The sequence below is a fragment of the Thamnophis sirtalis genome, unplaced genomic scaffold, assembly GCF_051295495.1.
Source record: "Thamnophis sirtalis isolate CommonGarterSnake01/CBP01778 unplaced genomic scaffold, rThaSir2_p1.2 scaffold_5, whole genome shotgun sequence".
Taxonomy (NCBI): Eukaryota; Metazoa; Chordata; class Lepidosauria; order Squamata; family Natricidae; genus Thamnophis; species Thamnophis sirtalis.
In genome coordinates, this window is record NW_028261385.1 from 113,037,826 (window position 1) to 113,064,267 (window position 26,442).

Consider the following 26,442-nt stretch of genomic DNA (forward strand, 5'->3'; position numbering starts at 1 on the left):
GGGGAAAAAATAAGCCGAGAAATACACAATAGCTTCTTAAAACATCCGTATTAAAACAGTCAGCAAGACATCAGTCACCAGACTCAATTCTGTGGCGGGAAAGGACCCAGTAACGGGACTGCAAACTTGTTGCTGATCTACTTTTCTATAGCTCCAGTGATGGCTGCCTCTGCGAGGACAACCCAAAGCAGAGTGCAAGCCTCGGTAGTCCCTAGCGAGTTACATCGGGGCCTAGAGGCGGAGCGCCCCGGGTCATGGTGAGTCTCTGCAACCGCGACCCTCAGAGCGGGCAGGCGGCGCAAGGGAGAGCCCTGGGTGGAGGTGATCCGGGATCCTCGAAAGCTTTGGGAAAGTTAAACTGGGATTTTCCCATCCAGGGGACAGGATGTAGGTGTTCGTGGCTCGCACGTAGATATCGGGAAAAACGCAATTCCCCGCTTCGGCGCTGTTCAGTGCAAGCTCCTGGGCGGCAGCAGCAGGAGGAGCTGATTAGCCGAGCTGCCATCTACAGACGCCTCTTCGAAGCGAGTCCTATAAAACTGGGAAGGAGCGGTTCAAAGGAGGCAGTCGCTTGCCGAGCCGCCCGAGGGAGGAGAAGCAACTCCCTGCGCTCGAGAGGAAGGGAAAAGGCGACCTCGCGGTAAGACAATTGCTCGGCCCTCCAGGGCAAGAAGCGTGCTGGCTGAGCCAAAGGGCCGGGGCGGCGAAGTGGGGCGAAGCTGCGCCAATCGTCTCGGTGGAGGGGTGCAGAGCTTCAAGGCTTTGGGCGGGCGGGCGAGCGAGCGAGCGAACAAAAGCCTCCCAGGAGGCCAGCTTTCCTGGCCCCTTTTTTTGTATCAGTGGAGGAGAGGTCCACTTTTCGGCGGATCCACTTTTGTGGTCTTTTGTAAGTTTTGGACGCTGCCCATTTCAAAGTCCAGTCTTGGTCACCTCTGTCGGGAGAAAGAAGTCCCGTTTCCGGAAAGAGACCCCCCCCCCACCCCACCCTTGAGCCCTTTTCCTTTCTTTTTCTCTTTCTTTGACAGTAGAAGCCGCGCCTTTGCTTATCCCGGGGCGAATACCATGACTTGCTCAAATATGGCCAGACGTGTCTGCATCGTTCTTTTCAAGACATCTTATTAATGTATTTACTATTCCATTTTTTGCAATACTCTTCATTTAGCTCAACAAACAACTTATGGGCACATTTATTGCTTTTCAAGTTCGTTCTTCTTTCAGGATCTTAAATCACCTATTTCTTACTGTGACCGATCGCAGTTCTGCAGCCTGATCCCATGTAAATTACAGCACTTGCGTTAATGCAGACGTTATTATGCAATGTAATGCAGACATGCATTTGGAGTTACGATTTCAGCGGGGTGCACTATTGAATGATCCTATAACTCCTTTTAAAATAGGATTTACTTAAATAGCATTGCATTTGGTCAGGCTTCCCAACTTCATTGCTAAGCCCACATATTGAGGAATCCTGCACATTAAATACACTGAAACTTTTAACCAAGCTTTTTTGACCAAGCTTTCTTGAAATGTCACTGAACTTGTGTAAATAAAGGGAATCTGATGGAGAGGGAAGCCATAGCAAATACCTTTTGATTCTCTGTGCAAGGTTGGCTGCTTCTAGACACTTTCTTAATAGCAGTTATGTCAGTGATCAATAGTTTAGTGAAATTGTAGGAAATCGGCCCCAGCAATCCAGGCAGTACTGCCAAGAAAAGTATGGTACTACTGAAGATGGTGGAGTTGATGTCAAACCAAACAAGCATTTAAATCAGATCACAGACAAGTGAGGAGCCGTCTATGCCTTTCAATACTGCTTAAGAAGACTCCCAATATCTATCAAAAAAGAAGATCCAGGTTTGCACTGTCATCTGTTGGGACAGGCACTCCTTGCTGACAAAGCATTCAATCAAATCAGGAGTAGAAAGCAACAAACATACAACCTGGAGCAGTAATGAGAATTGTAAAGTTATTGTTAGTTGTTAAAAGCAGAATAATGACAGTTTTTAAAGGGAATAGAGGAGCTCATTAAAGGGTTTATGGTATGTTGAAACTATTTGGGGATATTCCCAAAAACATTTTACTCTACAAAATTACAGGGTTAGTTATGAGAATGTTGGGTTTCTTTAATAGTATGGATGCAGTTGCTGAGTTTGTAGAACAAATGATTCGTGTAAGAAGAAAGTTACCCAGAGCAATGTTCCTCTCTGCTGAACTTGCTATCAGCAGATCATCTGAGTTACTGATCTCTGGAACAGCCTTTTTTCTGTGGAAAAAAGAAAGGGAATTCATTCATATACTGCATACTGCAAATGATTTTGTTAGCCTTCTGAGCTACAATTAATAAGTTATATAAAAATGAAATGCATGTATGAAAAAATGTCACGTGATTTTCATAATAGTTTTTCTTCTACAAGCCAATATATAGTTTTAAACCAATAGGATATTAATTATAGTTAATGACATCTTATAAAGAAGCCGCACTGTCTATAAATATTTTATAATATTATCTTCATTGTATCATTTGAGACTCAGCTCTCTTGTTATTCCTATTTTCATTTGCAGAACCAAAATCTGGATGCAGTTAGTTTGATTGCTTTGAGAGCCAAAAGTGTTTAAGAAACTAACTTCAGAGGTTCATAGTTAGTACTTTGGCTTTGTGCATGCTTGTTTATTTAGAAGATACTGAGCAGTTCTTTAGCTTGCTGTTTAGCTAAGTTGTTTGTGTTTGTTTGCAACATGATAGAATTTACAAAGAGACTTAATATGATGCAGGATATGCTGGACTATATTTTGTATTTCTTTTGTGAGACTTTTTTCGAAGATGATTCATTAGTGCAACCTCTGGGTACAGAAGCAAATGATGCTATTATTACTTTTGATTTCTCCACAATTATCATACAATAAATCCAGTGCTGCTTCTCTGCTAAAATATGATTGCTTTTAATTCAAAGGTACAAAAAGAGCAGATAAACCAGGATATTTCAAAAATATTACCTTACTTTAAAAAAATTATTTTGTGATAGTGAATTGAACAAATCCACTCTGTTTATCATATGCGCTGATGTTTCAAATATTAAAAATATTATTGAAATCTAGTCAAAATTAAATGGCAGTTAAAATTCATTTATGGATTGAACAAAGTGTGCTCAATTCTGCATATTTAAAACCAGTGATTCTTAATGTTTACTTTGACAGAACTCATATCATTTACATCACCTCTTGATCAATACTATTGTTCTGCTTTTCTTTTTATATCTTTCTCCTTCCACCAGTTAAGAACTTGGAGCAATTTAAAAGTTTCTGTATTCCTATAACAACAAAAGCTATCCCAATTACATTTTGAGTTACGAGCTATCCCAATACCGTTTTGAAACAGATTCTTTATGTGCCAAGTACTGGATCAACAAATTGCATCAACAAATACTTTGTGAGGCATTTGTCAAGCATGTCCCATATGAAATATTTGTGTGTGCAGTCAATTGAACTAGATATATCTCTGCATTTAGTAAAGAAGGCAAAAAGAATGGTATGTATATTCCTTTCTGAAATGCAGCATTTTGCATAACATTGAAAATGATTATCCATAATGTTTAGAATGGTTTGAAGTTGTCAGGATAAAGTTCTGTAATCTAAAAAGAATATTCTAGAAGTATTTTAAATTTGTTAGCCAGATATTATCAGATCAGGCCATCCCTACCCTTTATTTAATAACATGTTAAGATCGACAAGATGAGTTATTTAACTACTGTATACAATTTGGTGAGGGCAATAACCTCTAGGCTCAGCAGTATAATGGTTGCCAGAATAGTACTTACTCCTAGGAATAACGATAGCTCATTTTCGCTCAGAAAAGAGCTATCTAAAATCAAAGACAAAATACAGAAGGAAGACAATAGCAACATAATATGCAAAATCAATTGCAACAATTGTAAGCAATTCTATGTGGGACAAACAGGAAGGCAGTTGAAAACAAGGGTTCATGAACATCAACTAGTAGTTAAATGGCATGACCAAAAATCCCTGATCTCAAACCATATTGATAATAAAGACACCAGTTTGATTGGGAAGGAACAAAAACCATTGGTCATGCTAACACCTGCTACACACATGAATTTATTGAAGCCTGGTATTCTACCAAAGGAGCAATTAACAAGCCTATTGATCTAGATCAACATACGATATGAGAAACCAGACCATTCGAACAACCAATCAACAAGAGAACCAGTCAGCTGCTCAGAATTTAAATATAACTCTAAACAAACAACCAATCAAATTACCAACTGGCACACAAAGACATTTATAAACTAAGGAGAATAGGACAAGAAAATCCTGCTTATTACCTAGTCTGGTAATGAAACTTTCAGAAATTAAATTAAAACAAGCTTCAAGAGCAACCACTGCCAAAATCGGTAGTATAATCTATCTCTATAGAAAAACAACAGGGAAAGAAGCAGATAACATAGGAAATAACATGAGCCAGCAAGGACTGATGTGTGAAGAGGAGAAGGGAATCAAGGAAGATGGAAAAAATAGGTGTGTAACTTTCTTTAAGGAATGCGGTGGCTTAGTGGCTAAGATGCTGAGTTTGTCGATCAGAAGATCAGCAGTTCAATGGTTCGAATCCCTATGTAATGTGCCATGTAATGGAGTGAGCTCTCGTTACTTGTCTCAACTTCTGCCAACCTAACAGTTCAAATCACGTAAAAAATACAAGTAGAAAAATAGGAACCACTTTGGTGGAAAGGTAACAGCGCTCCATGAGCCTTCAGCATTTAGTCATGCCAGCCACATGACCACAGATACATTTTTGGACAGCGCTAGCTCTTTGGCTTAGAAACGGAGATGAGCACTGCCCCTAGAGCTGGAAATGTCTAGCATGTATGTGTGAGGGAACCTTTACCCTTACCTAACTTTATTTAGAGATCCTGACAGGATAATTCAGCAACCTGACCTTTCAGCTTTTCAGCTCTTTTGTTTCTTCTGCCATTTTCTCCCAACTTTCTTTCTAAAAAGGAACTTGGAGACCGAAAAGAAAACAGATTAGGCCTCACTGCCCAGCCAAATACCTGCCTCTGATTACTTGAATAATCCCTATACTAGAATTCTACTTCAGTAATGACTGTTCCTGATCATACATGTTAAAAGCTAATCCTCTTGATAATCAGAATATCATTTTTCTGGCTGGACATTTTTCACTGGCATGCAAACCAGATTTGTAGATTTCAATGTTCAAGTATGACTAGAATTAAAGCAGGCTAGGCAACTCAGGAAGATGTAGTGGTAATGTGAACCTCCCAATCCCCCAGGAGTTACAATTTCATTGCATTCTGTTTAGCTGTAACACTGAACTAGGCTTTTTTGTTGTTGCTGTTTTTGAGATGAGCCCAATCCAGTTTATTCCCATCTTTCAAAAGTTTCTCTTCTGTTCCATTGATGAGAAGAGAGGCACATAGTTTACTAAAACATGGAAATTCATTTAATTATTGATTTCACTGAGTGTTGCTCGTGGTGGCACCATTGATCAGCCTGAGGTCTTTTCTGAACACATTTGTTAATATTCATTCTGCAGTTCTCTTACATTAGGAGGAATGGGATGCTTTTAAAGAACACTTCAAGTGTAATGATCTGTTAATTCTACATTAAACCAAGTTAATTGTCAATGTGCTTGACTAAATTGGATGATTTCTTTTCAGTTACTATTTCAATTGTGATGACAACCTAGTACTACTAGCTGCAATAAATCAGTTTGTGCAAATCAAAGGAAAAATGATAAATCAAACAAATATGCATTCAGATTCCATTTTAAATATGTTTAAATTTGATTTAAAATAAATAGAATATCAAAGGGAAAAAAGAAAACTTACAAATACTAAAAGCAAAGAACATGAGGAAATCAAACTTTGGGATGTAACTTTTAAGATAGCCAAAAATATTAACATCTATGTAGAATGTTTTTAGACTAGTGTAATAAAAGTAACTGACTCCCCCCCCCCATGCCTTTCATTTCCCCAGATGTTAAAGCTGTATACAAGCAAGTAGAATAATAGAATTGGAGGGGTCAATTTAGGTCAACTAAACCCACAGGAAATCATGTTTTTTCCTAACATTCAACTGGAATGTGTTGAAATCTATTCTTCTTGGTGTCCTGCCCTTTGGGATATTAGACAACAGGTCTTGGCCATTTATTTCTTGTGTTTATAATATGCCTGTAATCTTTTACAGATTATGACATGTCTGTAATCTTTATTGTAATCTTTTCAAGGCTAAATATGCTCAACTCCTTCGATCTTTCTTTGTTGGACTGAATTCCTAATCACTTGATAATCTTTAATTGGTCTATCTTTTTTGCTATCGTAAAGCTAGATATCTCCTATCACTACATGTATGTTTTATTTATTTCTTAAACGAACAACCTATATTCATCTTCATTAAATTTCATTTTGGTGTTCTCAACCCTATCAAGATAGTTTTGTATTTTATTTTATTTTCTAAAATATGGACTGCCTATGGAATATACTGTTATGTGTAAGTTTGATAAGCATTCTCCTAAGTCATTAATAAAACTATTTGTTAAGTAGAGGCTCCAGAGTAAGGTACCTTGATCAATGCCTTCTTTTAGTGGGATGAGGAACTATTGATGAGCATTCATTGGATATGATTTTTGAGCCAGCAATATATTTATTCAGTTTTTATGCCATTCAATGCATAGATAATTAACTTGTTGACAGGAATGCCATGGAATCCTTTATGAAATGTGTATTATGTCAGCAGCATTCCTATAATCTATCAAATAAGTTTCTTGCTTTTTAGTAAACAGATAAATTTAGTCTGATGAGACTTTTCTTGAGAAATCCATTCCAACCTCTAATAATTACAGCATTAAGTTAGATCATTTTCTATTTGAACAGAAAAATAACACTCTAGACATTGTCTTTTTCAAGTTTTCCTTTAAAAAAGCATAGTTTCTCCTGGAACCTTCAGATGCATACAATTATTAATTGTTGTTTTTTTTTACTAGAGAAAGAGATAGATCACTCAAAATAGAACTGCAGGGACAGCAGCACCAGGGACAGCTAAGGAAATTTTAACCCAGTAAATACTTAGATGGGAGACCATTAGGGAACCTAATACTATAATTAAACTTATCATGAGTTCCCCAGAAAAAGAAGAGAGTAAAAATAAATATTCTTTTTTTTCAGTCTTTTTTCCACTGTTAATAAGATTACGAATTTGTGAAGGTGGGATTGGTGGGGGAGAAATTGTTTCTTTTGGTTATAGCTGTTCCCAGGGGGAAAGGGAAATATATATATATATAGTACAGTTATTCATGTTGAATATGCACTATAGCTTCTGTCCAGGGTCCTGAGCCTGATGTATAACCAAAAAAAAGGCTAGAGGGCAGAAAACCAAGTGAATGGCCAAATTCATATGAAAGCAAGCAACCCTTTCTCCAAATTTAAGGGCAAAAAACCCATGAGGGACAAGACTGGATCCTTCTCCTCACAGGTCACTTATTTTCTTATTGGTCCTCGGTATCCTCAGTTTTCTCCTGAGTACACTTACATCTAAGAATTTGAATTTCAGAAAATAAGCGAACAGTCCAATAGCTACAGCTGTGCAAATGTACAGTTTCTACTAGATTGTGGCAGGGTTTGATCCAAACACAGCTTCCTCCTATTTCTATTCTCCTATTTTTTGCTCTTTGGATAGCACTAATAATACCAAAAAGCACATTTGAAGCCACCACATTCTCCATGATATTGACGGGAGACTCCAGGATAGGTTATTCTAGCCTGCTATCTTGTTGACTGAATTGAAATTCTGAAGACACGCCTCCTTGCCATTGGTCCTCAGTCTTTCAATTCAGTCTCAGCTCGCAGGACTGTTTTTCTTGAGCTCTCAGCTCAAGTTTGAAAGATTGTTGGATAATTAGTTTTAAAAACATCAAAAATTAATTTAACTTGAAAGAGGATTGAAGTGCCTTGTTGAGCGTTGTAGGCGCATTGAGGGCTTAATTAGCCAATATTTACACCGTTTGCCACCTTAGGCTATTGAGAGCCAATAATTACCTCAGCAAATAAGGAAGATAGTGCTGATAATTATATGGTGCAAGGTTAAAGTGACAGCTGCTTTGGGAGCACTTATTCTGCTCTGAGTGATTGCGTGGCAGTCATAGGCTGCAGGAACGCGAAAGCGATAGCACTAGATTTAAAGTGACAAGTATGACTGAGGTATCGGGGTCAGCTAACCAATTCATCTGTTAGCCGAACCTTTTCTTTGTAGCGGTGGTGACAGAAAATCTGAGGCTTCAGTTACTCTCCGGGACAAGGAGGTTGCCTTGTTTTGTCAATGAATTGTCCTGAGTGCAAATTGGCAGTTAACGGTCATATTGAATTCTTTCTACTGTGGCGGCCATTTTCTTTGATCCATGCAGTCGAAGTTGACGCACGATCGATCTCCTCAGAGATTTAAATAGCAGTGGCCATTTTGTTGCCATAATGACTATTGCAAAGCTCTGTGGGCCACTTCATTACCTTTGGCCGCTATTACAGCGCTTTGAAGACTTTGAATTAGCACAATTTAAAATATGGGGTTTGGGCCATTTTGCCTACCCCTTGATATCTAAGCACCTCTGTCTGCTATTATAGCACCGTGGGCTACTTCATTGCCTCCGGCTGCTATTGCAGATCATGAAAGAAGCTGCGATCTGAAATACGAGAATTTGGCCATTCTGCCTACCCCGTGGGCTGATCATCTGCTCAAAGGAATTCAGGTCAATTTGGCCTCCCTTTTTTTGGCAAAAGTTATTCTGATATCTATCTACCCAACTGAAATTCCATCAGTTTATACGTACGTACATACATACATACATACATACATACATACATACATACATACATACATACATACAAATTACTATTGTTGGGAGTAGTTTATCATACTGATATGGCAGAAAACAATGATAATTTGAGACCAGACCAAATGGGTTCTTCTCCACTGACATCAGAGGGCTAGATCAAAGGTCGCAACAAGCCTCGCTCAGCTAGTTTGGCTGCAGCAGCAAAAATTAAGGCTAAGGCCAGAGCTCAAAATAAGGTTTCTAGAGCTGAGGAGAAGGCAGCAAATCAAAGATAAATATTATAAAGCAATAGCTAAGACTAGTACACAACATACTAAGTCTTAAGACATTAGGCATCGTTTCATTATCACTTGGTGTGGAATCTGTCAAACAATCCACAAATTGGTCTCCTGAGGTTTCCAGTGAACTAAGAGAAGGTTTGGGTCTAGGTATTCAGGCAAGGCCGCCTACCTCTCGTGAGGGTGTTTATGTATCACAGCCCTATGTCAATGTTACTGAGGCGGGGAATCGCCAAATGAATGTGGAGGAACAGGAGATGCCTGCGTGTTTTAGAAAATGGATATCTCAGGCAATTAGACAGGAGATGGCTGTTTGCCAACAAAGTCAAATGTCACATCCTTACTGTTCCATCTGGACAATCAGAAGTAGGGTACCCTGAAGGAGATCCAAGGGATGACCAAGAGCCTTGGCCTGGAACGTTATCTCCCAGAACTTCTGCTAGGAGCCCATCTCCCTTATCTGAAGGCGAAATACCTGGGGAAGGGGAGTTTTCTGAAGGCAAAGGTGAACAGCAGGCCTTGCCTAATTTTAAGGGTTTATTTAATCCATCTCTTTTTAAGTCTCTACTTTCCAAGGCGAAGTCGACTGCATGTCTAGGAAAAGAAACAGCTGCACAAGAGTCTGGCCAGGGGTTGGTGATGGAAGACAATTTCCTTTTTACGGAGAAGACAACAGTGTCTGACACTATTCCCATTTCAGGGATGTTCATGGATGTAATTAAAAGGCAACGGACTGCCCCGGCTACTCTTCCCAGGCCAAGTAATGCTGAAAATTCTTTGTATGCTGCTGATTCTGATCTTTTGGCATTAGTGCAGGTGCCCAAGGTAGATGCACTGGTGGCTGCTTTGACTTCCACTTCAGTGTTGCCACCTGATGCGGAGGATACCCTGAAGGCGGAGGACAAGAAAGAGGAGATGACTCTGTGCAGAGCACAACAGGCTGATTTCTGGACCAACAGCGGCTTCATTTTTCACCAGGCATTGTTGCATTAGCTACAACATCTACAAAACATGATTCCAGTAGAGAACGTATGTGCTTGTCAGGACCTCACTAAGATCATGGTCGCAGCTGAGTTCACCGCTGATGCATCGTTGAATGCATCTAAGTTTGCGGCTCGTGCTATATAAGTGGAAATTAGCTGCCTCTCCCTTTTTGGGGGGGACAACTTTTTGGAGACTTTTTGTCGCCTTTCCTTACTGAAACTAAAGACAAGAGGAAGGTGTTACCTACACAGGGTAGATGGTTAGATTTCTGTCCTTCACCATATTTCAAAAGACAGCCCTTTCATCAGGGAGAGGCGGGGACCAATTTTACCCGCCAGCAACGACCATTCTTTAGACGTTCCAATTATCAGTATGACAGATACCAGTCAGGTAGATCAGGATATGGAATGGGAGCCAGAGGTGGACAGCAGGTTGAGGGCAAGAAACCATTTTGTGGTTGGGGCAATAAGCCATATTGCTGACAAAAGTGACTGAGAGGCATCACTACCACTAGGGGGGTCAACTGACATTTTTCTCAGAAAGGTGGAAGGATATTACGACCGATGCTTGGATACTGCACAATGCATCAGGGCTTTCCCCAGAATTTCACTCCCAACTTCCAAAGCTTTTCCTATGCTGTCCCATGTTCAGAGACCCAGAGAGAAGGGGTCTTATGGAAGTGGCAATCCAACATTTGTTGGAGATTCGAGCCGTACAACTGGTTCCGTGGGAACAGTGGAGACAGGGATTCTGTTTAATGCTTTTTGTAACCCTGAAGGGTTTGTCTCTGTGTGTGTAGGGCAATTCTAAACTTATGGGGTCTCAATAGGCATCTGGTTTACAGAAGGTTCAAGATGCATTCCCTTCAATCTATTCTGGTGGGAATGCAGCAGGGGGACCTTTTGACTTCAGTAGATCTGACAGAGGCTTATCTACGTATCCACATACATCCAAAGCACACACTGAGATTTTGCTACAACAACAGACATTTCCAGTATGCAGCCCTTCCATTAGGACTTGCATCGGCCCCAAGGACTTTCACCAAAATTTTAGCAGCACTGGCTGCCTATCTTCGGACATTGCCCATCCGCATACAATGCTATTTAGACAATTTACTCATGCAGGCCTTGTCTTACAGTCAGGCAGAAAACGACCTTCAGACCACCATTCAGGTTCTAAGAGGTCATGGATTTTCGGTAAATCTGAAAAAATCCCATCTACGAGACTTACATTTAGCGGCGATTATAGACACTCACACCGGACATGTATTCTTTTCTCAGGAGTGACAGGACAGCCTCAAGGCATTAGCAGACCAGGTCGGGGGGGAATAGAGTGGTGTCATTAGCGCTGCTGTCTCAGCTGCTGGGAAAGCTAGTATCTTGCATTTCTCTAGTGCCCTGGGCAAGGTTCCATATAAGACCACTACAGTGGTTCATGCTGCCATATCAGAAAGCTCACTGGAGTACATGTCCAAAGAAAGTGAGGTTACCACCAAAATTATTAAGATTGCTTCATTGGTGGGGGTCCAGAGCCATAACCAAAGGATGTGTGTTCAGAGAGATGGACAGGTTGACCATTATTGGAGAGCATGTAGCTCAGGGTCAGTTGACTCCTCACGAGTTATCTCACAGTATAAATTGGTTGGAGTTGAGGGTGACGTTCTTAGCTCTCAAAGCATTTCATCAGCAGATCTCAGGGGGGCATGTATTGATTCTAACAGACAATGTGGCCACAAAAGCACACATAAATCGACAAGGGGGGACTCGGTCAAAAACCCTTATGAAGGAAGCAGAGACATTATGTCAGTGGGTGGAAGCTCACCTATTATCAATCAAGGCCAAACATATAGCAGGGGTGAGAAATGTTCAAGCGGATTGGTGGAGCAGGGCCACCATACAGAGTGGTGCTTGCATGCCAGACTCTTCACAGAAATGTCTCACAGATTCAATCATCCTGTTCTAGATCTATTTGCCTCTCCAGAAAACACTCAACTAACAAGATTTTTATCCAGATTTCCAGCCCCGGGAGCAGAAGGAGTTGATGCTCAAAGATGTCCATGGCCCAGGGGGCTACTGTACGCATTTTCCCCACTGCCTCTGATTCTGGTGATAGTGAGAAGGGTGCTGTTGGAGAGGGTCGAAGTTCTATTAGTTGCTCCCCATTGGCCTAGGCGACCTTGGTTCGCCGATCTAGTCAGCCTATCAGTGGCCAGACCATGGATCATTCCCCCAGAGAGGATTTCTCTAAGTCAGGAACCCATACAGCATCCAGAGCCCCAGTCGTTGCGCTTGACTGTTTAGCAGTTGAGCGGAAGCTGCTAAAATCTGAAAAGTTATCTAACAGGCCATTAAGACCATTCAGGCAGCTAAGAGATATTCCACAATTCACATTTATAATGCAACATGGACGGTATTTGGTGCCTGGTGTCAGGGAAGAAAATTAGACTCTACATTGGCTTCAGTGCCAGAGGTACTGGAATTTCTGCAAGAAGGGTTGGAGAAAGGACTTTCTTCAAACACACTCCATAGACAAGTAGCAGCTTTAGCATCAGTTATTAGTGTAGAAGGTGTGGGGTCTTTAGCTCACCATTCTATAGTTAAGGCCTTTCTCAAAGAAGCCTCTAATTTGAGGCCACCAATGATACACCGTTATCCTAACTGGGATTTGCCCAAAGTATTACAGGCACTTACTATGACACCTTTTGAACCTTTGAGGGAGGCTAGTCTTTGCCTCCTCTCGTGCAAGGTATCATTTTTAATGGCTATCACTTCTGCTAGATGGATATCAGAGTTGGCGGCATTTTCTGTGAGAAAGGATCTCTGTGTTTTATGCGAACAGGGTGGTCCTGTGACCCTGCCTTTTTGGCAAAGGTCTTTGTTTCACCGAGCACAGGAGTTAATACTACCAGACTTCTGTTCAAAACCTCAACATTCTTTAGAAAGGCAATGGCATACTTTAGATGTAAGAAGGGGACTCCACATTTATATATATAGGACAAAGGAATTCAAAAAAGACCAAGGCTCTGTTGTATCCTTTCTGCCGTCAACTCTGGGCCACAAGGTGACATCTTCTACAGTGAGGCGTTGGCTAAGGGCTTGTATAGCCAAAGCATATGAAAGCCAGTCTATTACTGCACCCAAAGGGATCACGGCTCATTCTACGAGAAGTGCAGCTACTACAGCAGCGACATGGACATTGCCAGTATCGTTCATTCGTCATTATAGACTAGATGCCTTTTTATCTGCAGAAGCGGCTTTTGGTAGGCATGCACTTCAAAAGGTGGTAGAGGAAGATGCCAATTTGGGCCAAGACAGATCCTGCCCATAGGACTGCCAAAAACTTTGGTATGTCCCATCCTGGACTCTCCCAGCGATACCATGGAGAGGGTTGTTGGTCTTACCATGAACACCCTTTCTCATAACGATCAATGGGAACTTAGAAATTTTGTCAACTAATTTTTGTTTACAATATGTTATAAAAGTTTAAGGCTATTGGATGATTTTGTAATAATTAATGAAATGCCATTAGGTGGTTGTGTTTTTAACTATGGATTATTCTAGGCAAAAGGACACTAAAACAATTTCAGTCAAATGAGAACTATGATATATTGAAAGTAAGACTCATTAACATTTGACATTTGATATGAATGTAAGTAATGACTGGAAGAGATGCACGAAAGCTAATTGTAACCAATTGACACACTTTCTACAAGATGTAAGATGATTTTTTTTTTTGTGTTGTTTGTTTAATAAAAAAAAATTGTGCCAACCTATTTGAAGGTCATGTCCTTCTAAAGTTAATAATCATATGTGTCAAGTTAATCCATTTCTTTCACCCATGTGAATATGAGGCCTGGTGATACAGTTCCCAATTTGGTAACTCAAAGCCCCCTCTTTTTGGCATACTGCAACATTTTCAGGCCTATTCTTGCTTTTTTTCCCTAAACAAATATATCTTCATATTATTTTATTTAATGCTTCAAAGTATTTTTCCCATTTTAATGGAATTGTTTGGAATAGATATAATAGTCTTGGTAAAATATTCATTTTTATAGTAGCTATTCTACCTGTTAATGACAGTTGCAAATTTTTCCATTTCTCCAAGTCTAATTTAATTTGCCTCATCAATTTCATATAATTATCTTCTTTAATTGTTACACATTTTGTTGTTAATTGTATTCCAAGGGATTTCACTTTTTTGACTGTGTATTTTCTTTCCATCAACACTCTTTTCTGTGTATCTGTAAGATGTTTAACTAAAATCTTCGTCTTATCTTTGCTTATTTTTAGTCCAGCAACTTCCCTAGATTCTTCTATTTTTCTAATTAGCTTTGGTCCAGTTTCTAAGGGGTCTTCTAATATGAAGACCAGATCATCTGCAAATGCCTGTAGCTTATATTTTTCTTTTTTTATTTCCATTCCTTTTATTTCTTCATCTTGCCAAATGTTTCTGGCTAACACTTCCAAAGTCAGTATAAATAGCAACGGGGACAGTGGATATCCCTGTCTAGTACCTTTCTTGATATCAAAGTTCTCTGTTATGTCTCCATTTACCTTGGCTGATTGTTTATGGTATATTGCTTTACTCATATTAATAAATCTCTCCCCAAAGTCCATATATTCTAGTTGTAATAACATAAATTGCCAATTAAAGTCAAATTCTTTCTGTACCTCTAAAAGCATCAATGCCATTTGTTTTCCAGGGTGTATTTCATAATACTCCAATGTATTTAAAATCATTCTCATGTTGTTTTTAATCTGTCTCTTTGGTAGAAATCCATTTTGGTCTAGATGTATAAATTCATTCAAGTACTTTTTAAATATCTCTGCTATTATTAAAACATATATTTTATAGTCCATATTCAATAAAGATATTGACCTATAATTCTTTATCTGTGTTAAATCTGAATCATCTTTCGGTATAACAGTAATATTTGCTTCCATTCATGAGTTTGATATTTTTGCTTCTAGAATTATAGACTTCCAACATCACTGGGATTAATATCTCTATAGAATAAACAAACGTATTTATGTCCAATAAATACAATGTGCAATTTAATCCTAGTTCACAGAACGATTCAATCAGCAATCAACTCAGCAGTCCAAAGCTTTATAGAAGAATTGTTTTGATAGACTCCTTGGTAGAAGAACAAAAACTGGCTGGATGTGTCTCCTTTAGTTAGGAAAAGGTATTGCCACTAAGGAAGTCTTGGGTTGGCAGCCTTTTTACTAAGTAACTTAGTAGGACAATTCCCTGATAAGAAGGAGCTTCTTCCTGATTACATAAGACCTTTAACAATGAAAGCCATCACTTTACATTTAGCTTAAGTCTTTCTTCATTGCCAAAGTATTGCTTTAAATATTGATACGGCAAAAACACTAATTAAGCCCTTGTCATTTGGATTAACAGCACTTTCTCAACTTGTTGGAAGGCTGATCAGCATTCAAGAGCATCACGATGCTCCAGCTTGAACTAAGACAAGGATAATTATTTCCATGTCTTTTTAGCAGGATGTCAGAGAGTAGGATAGAATTTCACAAGGATTCAATTAACCTGAAGATAAGGTTGATTCTGTAACTGTATGAATAGGAAGCAAAAGAAAATGGCTAGCGTTGTTTGAAGTTTATTCCTCCTAACTAACCACTTCCAATTAACTATCCATCAGTTTTTCCTCTTCAAAATCCCAGTTCCTCCTAGGCTTTTGAGCAGGGAACTTGAGTCACAGATCCATTCTACATTCAGAACATAGAGTCATCAACTAACTGCAGAAAAAGTGACCTCTAGTTGCTTCTTGCAACCTGAATCACAATGCTACTTCTCATTGGAAGACAACAGTGTCTTTATAGAATTATAGGATATTTAAAAACATCATTAGATCTTCAGGTTTATCAATATATAATACTGATTTGCATTCACATAATTATAACACTTTGATACTGACAGTATAAAATGGGATGTTGAAGTTAGTGAAAGTAATTTTCTTTGTTTTCTAGATTTTTGCTAGAAATATAGTTAATAATCAAGGCTGAATTTCCATTATGACAGACCAATATTTATGTAGGAATTAAGAAATTATTAATTTGGGGGCTAGAAATATGTGTTTACTCAGGGCTTGCCAATAGTGTAGATGCAAACATCTGGGCATTGTGTTTGAACTCATTGACCATATGTATCTAAAGAGAAAAAATAATTGCTAGTATTCCAGTGAATACAATGAACTGTTTTCTATATGCCAAGGAAGCAATTTGGGGCTCTTCAGATGATTTGGAATTCATGCTTGCAAGGATTTTTGAGAGTGGATAAATGGTAAGGGACAATGTGCTATAAATATCTGGAAGGTACTAAATTGCCTGGTTTTGGTCTGTAGGATTGTCACACCTAAGCTATCTGTAACAGGAATCATTTGTATTTTAAAGATATAAAGGTGATGTCTGTTCTTTTGAAGAACAGTGGAAATCCCAGGCTGTAGTGCAAATAGGGAAATAAAAAGTGGCATATAGTCAAGAAAATTGCCTGCCATGCAGCTTAATTTCAGGAATTCTTAACTTTTTATTAGGGGTGGGGATCTGAAACTTGAGCTGAAAATACAAGTAGTCCTTGACTTAAAATAGTTCATTTAGTGACCATTTAAAGTTACAACTGCACTGAAAAAAGTGACATGACCAGTTTTCATACGACTTTTGTAGCATCTCTATGATTATGTGATTAAATCCAGATGCTTGGCAACTGACTCATACTTACGACCGCTGCTGTGTCCCAAGATCATGTGATCACCTTTTGCAACCTTTTGTCAAGCAAAATCAATGGGGAAGCCAGATTCACTTAATAGCCATGTTACTAATTTATCAACTGTGGTGATTCACTTAACAACTGTGGCAAGAAAGCTCATAAAATGGGGCAAAACTCACTTAACAAATGTCTCATTTAATAACATAAATTTTGGGCTCAATTGTGGTTGTAAGTCGAGGACTACCTATATCTGGACGCCCACCAGACAGCAGGAAAACATTTTCTGCTTTGCCACCACCTAGTGGATATTTGGATTTCTGCAGCTCAAATATCATCCCAGAAATCCCTGTCCAGTGGGCAACCGCAATACTGAATGCATACCAGATATTTTCTTGTGTCCATCACACTTTTCCTGATTCTTTCTCAAATAAACGTTAAACTTTCCTGATGTAATCATCAATTTGTTTCAACAACTGACAGTAAAAAATCTCAGCAAATACTATACACATCTTGAAATTTGCTGATTGACAGATGGAAGTTTAAATGGAGAAAATGAGAAAGAATATCACCTAAAGATGGAAAGTAATTTTAGCTTGTGTTATAAAGCAGGAAGCTCTTGTCTGGCATTGTACCACAGTCCAATTGCATGTCTCTTTCCACAACTTTTGAAATGTTGTCATCTTCTGCATAGGAGGACACAATAAGAGCTCTGCCTGTAGGAACAGCTTGTTGAAGACTCTTGAGCTTTGCTCATGGATCTTCTTAAGATAATAGTACAACCTGTTGCAGATATACAAAGAAAGTTTCATCATTAAATCAGAAAATACTTACTTTTCCTGCAGATCGGCGGGAGGGGCTACAGCTGGGTTTAGTCACAGCCGGATTGGTCCAGAGACTGAGGGAATTTTCTTAAAGTCACCATCCTTCCCTACTGGCTCCCAGTTTCCTCTCAGTCTCTGGTCCAAGCACTGGTTCTGGCTCCTTGAGGTACTGATAGTTATTATATTTAATTTGGTTAATTGGGTAATCTAATATTCTTAAATTCTCGGACTGCTGGCCATCAAGTCTGCCTAGTCAGTCTCATAAGGAGGCAGGCCTGCCTGGTCCCTGCCTCTGGGCCTGGGGGGCTCTGCCCAATCCCTGGATGTGCAGGGTTGATGGGTTTCCATTGCAGTCGATTTTCCCAGAGGCTTCCAGGCAATTTATTTGGCAATAGCTCTTCAGCTCCACTTTCAGAGTGCCGCCACTTGAATAGCGGCACCCTTAGATCTGCAGTGAGGGATGAACTTCAAAGACAAAATCGCCACAATTTCAAAAGCCTCGCCACGGCTTTTAACAGCCTTGCCGCAGCTGGGAGAAATTCACTCCACCACCCAAACCTCGCTGTGGTTTTAACACAACCATGGCTTCAAAGACTTGCCGTGTTCCCTGAGGCTCAGAGAAGTTCCGCAGCGGCTTAAAAGGGCAGCAGCAGCGAAGGGAACAGCGCGAACAGCCTCGGCTTGCTGAGAGGCCATTGCCTCAGAGACGATTCACTAGGTGGCCTTCTCCTTCGGTTCACCACGAGGCGCGGTGGCCATTTTGGAGCGACCTTGTGGTGGTGGCAAAACTCTGCAGCTGAAGCCTGCATCACGGCCACAAATCGAGGCTGGCAGGACACTATACAAGCCACATCACAGCCAGATATCGAGGCCAGGAGACTCCGGTTGATTCTCCATGAAGCTCCAGGCACATGAGTGAGGCATGGCCTTCACAAATACCGGGTGAGCGCAGGCCCCTGAGGGGAGCATTGATGAAGTGAGAGAGGAAGGCCAGGGCATACTGCGAACCAGGGCAGCGGCTTCCAGGCCATCTGTGGATCAGCACCCTTAGATCTGCAGTGAGGGATGAACTTCAAAGACAAAAGTCCTTGGAGAAGCGAGTGGCCAGAGCTGAGAGGCAAACTCAGCCTGATAGGCCCGCATCTCCAGGCAGATCCAGGTCTCCTGTGAGGCCCATCCCTCCGCTCTCCCCCTCCCCACCTAGGGGCTTCAGTCCTTCCTCTCCCTCCATTTCCCTGGCTAGACATTGCAGACAGATGACCTCACCTTTCCCCCATCTCCCCTAGATCATATAGGGATGGGGTTGGAAACCCATTGGAAAGGGGATCTGGGGATTATTTACCTCCCTCTCACCTCGCTCCTCAGGGCACGGTTCCCATGCGGCCCTCAGAGGATGATTTGGAGGATCTGGAGCTCCTGCCTGAGAGTATCAGGAGGCTCATCTCCTCTGCAATCTCAAGAGGCATTGCCTCAGGCTTAGTCCAAAGGGACCATTCCTCACGGAGTGGCTAGATCTCGTTCTGACATTAGACACCACAGGTCTCCCTCTTCTTCCCGGAGTCAAGGTCTGCCTAGGGTCCCTTCTCCATCTGTGGTCAGCGAAGCTTCAGTACTGGGGGAAGGGACTCATCCAGACTCTGGTTTCTCACACACTGAGGACACTATTCCTCCAGACTCCCCGTCCTTTCCAGACCTCTTTGCCCCACCGGCCTTCAAGCCCCTCTTACATAAGGCCAAGAAGACTACTCAGATTGGTACAGGGGCTCCACCAGTGTCTCAACAAAGGGACCCCAATCTAGCTATGTTTATCAATCCCAATACAGATAAGGAGGAGGTCCCAGCCCCTCTTATCATGAAGGTGGTTCAAAACCAGTGGGCCTGATCTTCCTCCTTGCCCAACCCTGGAAGTAATGACCACCTCAATATTTCCAAGCCTCCAAGTGGCAGTGTTACTTCTTTTCATCTACTTTCACTTCCTTCTGTATATTCCAGAAAAGAAAGAAAACATTTTAAAGAAGAAAATACTATAGGGCATTGAAAAAAGAAAGTAAATCTTTAAAAAGAAAGCAAAATAAAATCAATCCAGTTTAAAAAAAAATAAAAAGTGTGTGTAGAAATTCCAGCAGTAAAAGGATTAAAGAAAAATGACACACTAAGTTTAACTCAGGTTATCTCGCCACTTGACCTCTTCTGTCTTCAATTTTAACTTTACTTTTAATCTTTTGGGATGTTCTCTCATCTAATAATAAAAATTATCTCACCAATTAGACACACTTTCCCTCTAGCTTGCCTTCCGTTTCTGGAGCTGTCCCAACTTTGAGCAGCTTCAATGGCTGCTTCTCTCTTGCCGGAAAAAGGGCTTCTCCTGAATCAACCAGGGACTTTACGATGTCCCTGGGATCAACAGAATGTGCCCTTCTCTATCACCATCTCTACAGGACAGTTTAGGTCCAAAAGGACCGTCCAGCAACAGAGATATCGATGGCGATCTTGGCGCTTCAAGATCGCATGTCGTACCGTTGCAACATCAGATCCGCCTTCGGGCAATAATCTGAGATCTGACTCTAGCTGAAGGAATGCGTGAATGCGCTCCCCCCCCCTTTCCTCACCATGGCAACTTATAACAACATGCCAATGCTTTAAGCAATACCCATTGCTTCAATTTCTGCAGCATCTCTATTTTACTCTTTAGTAAATAGCAAAACCTAAATCTGCTGTAGTCATGACCAGTGCATACTTTGCTCCTCCCAAACTGGCTTGCCTTGGCCCCACCAAATCTGCATGTACCAGCTCTAGAGCTGTTGTTGTCTGCCTTGTACTCTTCTTGCTTATTAGAAATGCCTTGGACTTCGATGATTTACATTCTACACAGTCCAAGTATGCCTTACCTCCCTTTAAGTTTATACTTTCTGCAAACTGTTGTATCCTTTGCAAAACTCTGAAGCTGGCATGGCCAAGCTTTCTATGCAAGATGTGAGATGTAAAACCCCAAAATCCTCACAATGCAGAAAACAAGTCTGGTTTACAATTCAAAAGTTTATTTTGAAAGCATTTGCAAAGACGGCCTCCAAATCTCTTCTCAAGTTGGATTGAGAACAAGGAGAGTAAGAAACAATACTCAAGCTGCATATTTTCTACTTTCTTCACAATGCATGCCATGTCTAGGAAGCCCTCCCCCTCTTCTAAGTCATTATTTTAAGTCATTTTACACTACAAAGGGTCAGCATGACCTTTCCTGCAGAACCCCAATTATTTTATCTTTGTTTCCTTGTAGTTTTCGCCCTAGGCGAAATCAGATGCTCCTATCTCACCAAATGGGGGCCTTGTCTCAGACTTATGGTTTTTTTTTAGGGGAGTTTTAGCAAGTCATCACGTACAGTTTTACTGAGTACATTTTATGGTTAATTTGCAACAGTAAGAACATCATGGCTTATCAGTACATTAAACCCTTTAAGAGTAACTTACCATTTATTTCCTTCAAAGAGATGAACACAGGAATTTGTTGTGGCACATTTCCAAATGTTTGTGCACATTGAACATTTTGTCCCTGAAACACAGAAAGATTATCCTCTTTTATGTCCTGTGCACATACATTCCCATTTCTCTTTATGAGACACCTTCCATTTGCAAATGTGGTCTCAAATTTTTGCTTGTCTTAACTAGAGACACTCAGCAAATTATGCTCTATTTCAGGTACACATATCATTAAACCTCGTTTCCAGATATGGAATTTGCACACTGCCTCTTCCAATGATCTATCTAGTTGGATGAAGCCCCGCTTTAGATTTTTGTCAATAAAAGCTTGCAGTTCCTCCAGCTCTTGTGGGATCATTGAGTATATGTTTGGCTTAGAGAGTTACACCCCAGGGAGGATTTCTATGCTGTAGTCTGTGGGACAATGGGATGAGAACACATCTGAGCCTCTCTCGCTAAATTCTTCCCTGAGGTCCCAGTATTCTTTGGGATTTTTTCCTCACCGTCTAGGCACTCGCTCGCTACAGCTCTGAACTCTCTGTCGGCCTTGGCTCTGGGTGGGGTTTTTCCTCCCCCTTTTCCAAGCTGGGTGGAACAGATTTGTAAAAGCCCCTTCCTCCAATTCACATTGCGGGTTCCATTTTCAGAGCCAGGGTAATCCAAGCAAGTCCAGCCTTTTCCCCCATTCACTTTTTTTCCTGTGGTTGCTATTCTCTGCCTGTTTAGGTTTTTTTTTTTTTAAAAAAAATATCTTTTAATTAAATTATTTAGGAGGAAACCCCCCTCCCCCCCGCATCTGCATGTCTGCTGTCTCTGCAGACTCGTATTTCTATTGTTTGACTCAGTGGTGGGTTTCAATTTTTTCCCCTACCTGTTCAGTGGGAGTAGCTTGGTGGGTGTGGCTTGATAGGGGTCATGTGACCAAGTGGGTGTGGCCAATTTGACATCACTCACACCATCACATAAAACCACGTGCACAACACACAGAAAAGTATTCTAGCGTTTTCTGCCAAGTATTCTAGCGTTCAATCTGGCTGCTTCTTGCTTCCTTCTCATGTTTGCTCTGTGTGTATGAGCCCAAGAAGGTGGATAGAAGCAAGCATGTTGAATACTGTGGCAAAGAGAAGCCAAACTTTTTTGCCTCCTTCTGCAGCAAAGCTGCTCTGAAAGCAGCTCCTGTGGCTGCCTGTCCCTTTATGGTCCCCCCTCCCCCCTGCGTCGAAGTACCTTAAAGACTGAGGCTGGCAGCTTCCTTCCAAGCAGCTCCTCTGTGATGCTGTTCCTCCAGTGCAGAAAGCTGTTGTCTTGGCTGCGGCTGGCTGCGAGCTACACCAACAGGCAATGGGGTGGACTTGTGTTACTAGCATGAACAGGGCGGCAACAGTGGTGATGATCAGGGGACAAGTCCTGTTCTTTGAGCCAGCTGTACCCCATTGCCTGCTGGTGCTGCTCACGGCCAGCTGCTGGACCTGGCCAGAAGAACGGCCTGCTGCACCAGATGGATGGCATTGTAGTGGAGCTGCTCGGAAGGCAGCCAAAAATGGCCGGTGGCTGAAGGCTTCCTGCAAAGGCGGCTGAGCCTCGCCATGCCCCCTTCCCGAGACAACCAGAATAGAAAGTAGGTGAGCGAGGTGGAAGGTGAGCAGGCAGTGACTGGGCAGTGGCTCAGGGGCAAGACCAGAGCAGGGGAATGGTGTGTTCCCCAATCCAGCCGAGGCGGGCGGCAAGTGGGCGGCAGCTCCGGGGCACGGCCGAAGCAGGGGAATGGTGTGTTCCGCAACCTGGCTGAGGCAGGCGGCATCTCTGGGTCTCAGGGAATGGTCCATCCCTGGGTCCCTAGCCCCAACCCAAGGTGAAGGGCGAGCGGGCAGGATACTTACTGTGTTTCCCTGAAAATATGACATGTCCTGAAAATAAGGCCATGCCACATTTTTTGGGGTGGGCAAAAATATAAGCCCTTCTCTGAAAATAACCCCCCTGGACAACCCCCACCCCCGTCCGGGCAGAGCACTTCTCATCAACCTAATGATATACTGAAGGTGCCAAGCTGCGGGAATTGGAGGGGCAAAGGGGCTTGCGTTGTTTGGCACCTTCGGGATACTGCTCAATCGGTGAGTGGCGCTGTGCCCAGCTGGAGAGGAGGGTTGCCAGACAGCTGCTCTTTTGCGAGCGGGCTCCTGAAGAGCTGGGCACAGCCTCAGGCGAACGGCTGTGTTGCGCTGTTGCAGCAGCGCAACACAGCAACCATGAAGTGACCACGCTTATGAGCAGCCACCTGGCAAACCCCTTTTCCAGACGGGCACAGCGCCATTCACTGATCTAGAGGTATCATGAAGCCACATGAGCTCCTGTTCGCCACTCCCATGGCTTGGCACCTTTGAAATGCCAAAGGAGACACAACAAAAAAGAAGTTTATGATTATCTTGCTCAAAGTTCAAAAATGAAAAGTCCAAGCAAGGAAGTCCAAAGGCTGGGAATTAGGAAAAAAAACCTTTCCAGAAGACAATTGTAAATTACTGTATTGTTTTCCAAGAAAACAAGAGTATATAATTACCATATAATTACTAAGATTTCAGTTTGACTTAGGGGATGGTTGCACTATTTTGTTCTGAAATTCCCCTTCCCTGCATAATCTCCATTTTTACTCCAGTAAAATAGAAAAAGCTGCTAGATCCATAAATCAGTGGTGATTGCCCTGTCCTGTTTAAAAGAGTGCTTCTTGTCCTAGGAATAAGAATGTCTCTTAATCTTACTTTTCCTGATAAGAATAGGATTATTAGTGTTGTTTTTCATACAGCTTACAGTTTTGGGTCTTCCTTATTCCATATCTGCAGTTTGTTGAAATTAAAATTATTTACACAATGGTATGTATAAAATTCTGCCTAGCCAAAACTTGCAATACTTTTCATAAGTTATTTGATATAAATGCAACTGCAAATAATGTCTATTCAACTAAATTGCTCATGTTGTCTTTTTTGCTCTTTTTTTCAGACTCATTTCATCAAAAATCATCTGCAATGAATACTATTGACATGCCTCCAATATTCAATCTTCTGGAAGTGGAGAATTTCAATGAAACCAATGTAACCTGCAACAATGGAGAGTGTATCACTGTGGACTCCCTATTGTGCCCAAATGTGATTAACAAAAGTGCTCTGCTCTATACCCTCTCCTTTTTGTATATCTTTATTTTTATGATTGGCTTAGTGGCCAATTTTGTGGTGGTCTGGATGAATTTTCAAACAAAAATTACTGGCTATGAAACTCACTTATACATCTTCAACCTTGCTGTTGCTGACCTTTGTGTGATCATCACTCTTCCCATCTGGGTAGTCTCCTTTGTTCAACACAGCCAGTGGAACATGGGGGAAATCTCATGCAAAATAGCTCACCTTGTGTTCTCTATCAATCTGTATGGCAGCATCTTCTTCCTGACATGTATGAGTGTGGATCGGTACGTCTCAGTTGCTTACTTCCAACCTGCCAGCAGCGTTAAAAAGAAGAGACTCCGTTGTTGCATTTGCATCTTGGTATGGCTCTTTGCCTTTTTTGCAGCCCTTCCTGATACCTATTACCTTACGACGGTTTCCTCCAACAATGAAACTTATTGTCGTCCTGTCTATCCAGAGGAGACTGCAAAGGAGTGGCTAGCTGGCATAGAGCTAACCTCAGTTATTTTAGGTTTTGTCATTCCTTTTCCTCTCATTGCTCTTTCCAATTGTCTTTTAGCCACAACTGTATTGGCCTCTAATGATCAAGAGAGGAATAGTAATGTGAAAATTATTTTTTCCTATGTCCTTGTATTTCTTGTCTGTTGGTTGCCATACCACATAGTTGTCTTGCTTGACTTCTTGTTGGCCTTCCATTTTATACCCTTCAGTTGCCAAATGGAGAACTTCCTTTATGCAGCTCTTCACGTTACTCAGTGCCTCTCTCTGGTTCATTGTTGCATCAATCCCATCCTCTATAGCTTTATCAATCAAAACTACAAGTATGAACTCATGAAGGCATTTATCTTTAAATACTCAGCTAAAACTGGCCTTACAAAGCTGATTGATACTTCCAAGATTTCAGAAACAGAGTACTCTGCTTTGGAGCAAAATGCTAAATGATCATTGCTTTGCAAAAGACATTACTGGAGAAGCAGATTACTCCATATACATATATATATGATATTTCGCAGTTATACTGGAAGATAAATATATTTAACAATGTATGGTTATGATTGAAAGTATAAAATACTGTAGTGTTAATATTAGATCTCCATTCAGTTTTCTATTGTAAGAGTAGATTCTATTGTAAGAGTAGATAGACAAATGAAAATTATATGTATTTTAAGTTGGTCTTTAAATTTTGTGACAACATGATTGTAATATATTTTTTAAATATTAATTATTGCATGTTAATATGTTTCATGACCTTTGTTTAGTTGCTTCTTTCAGGGCCTTATTCTCCTATTTGTAAGTTATTTTTCAAATGCTGTCTTGGAAAATAAGATGTAAACGATACAGTATGCTATTTGTGTGGGGGGGGGCAGATGCACCTGATATTTAATTTTAAATTCTTTTTTGAGTCAATAACAGGTATTTCTGGTGACTCCAGTATAGTTTTATAGACAGCACTACAGAAGGGGTTGCATTAGTTCTCTTCTTAAATTCCTTTTCAAATTATATCAGATTATAACCTGATATTCCCTGGAAGTCTTCCAGCAGCAATCAGAACATTTTCCTACTCAGCCAAAATAGTATAGAGTTCTGAATTATAGATTCAGAGGCAAATCCCCCAAAAAGTATGGTTTGCAGGGGTCCCCAACCACTAATTCCTCAGCCCAGTGCTGCACTGCAACCCATTGGGAACTGGGCCATGAAAGTGGTGGGCATACATGTACAAAGCTGCATTTGTGAAAGTGGTACATTGGTTGCACAAAACCATCCCCTTACACCAGTGCACTGAGCCAGAAAGGTTGGGGACTGCTGGTTTACAGTATCCTGCTTGTGACGCACCTGCATCAACCCTTTTCCCTGAGTCCCCTCAGGGAAAAGGGCGGCCTATAAATCCTAATAAAATACTAAAAAAAAATACTAAACTAGTTTATGAATGGATTCAAAATATTGATGAACAGGGTTCCTCCAGTTTTTACCAGCAATTTTATTTTCATAATCACGCAGAATTTATTGTGCATGAGTGTGAGTGGGCACACATTTGTATGCTTCTGAATATAATTGGTCTCTGTAGTCCATTTGTGTTCTTTTTCTGATCCTAAAACTATTTAATAAACAGATAACATGTTAAGAAA

The 26,442-nt window shown here is 41.0% G+C and overlaps 1 protein-coding gene across 1 annotated transcript; it reads left to right on the forward strand.

The window, feature by feature from the left end:
• The first annotated feature begins 474 nt into the window (after positions 1 to 474).
• On the forward strand, positions 475 to 26,442 carry ACKR3 (atypical chemokine receptor 3). Its single transcript, XM_014065283.2, has 2 exons — positions 475 to 640; positions 24,138 to 26,442. Exon 2 carries the CDS (start codon positions 24,164 to 24,166, stop codon positions 25,256 to 25,258), a length of 1,095 nt encoding a protein of 364 aa, XP_013920758.2. The 5' UTR covers positions 475 to 640; positions 24,138 to 24,163; the 3' UTR covers positions 25,259 to 26,442.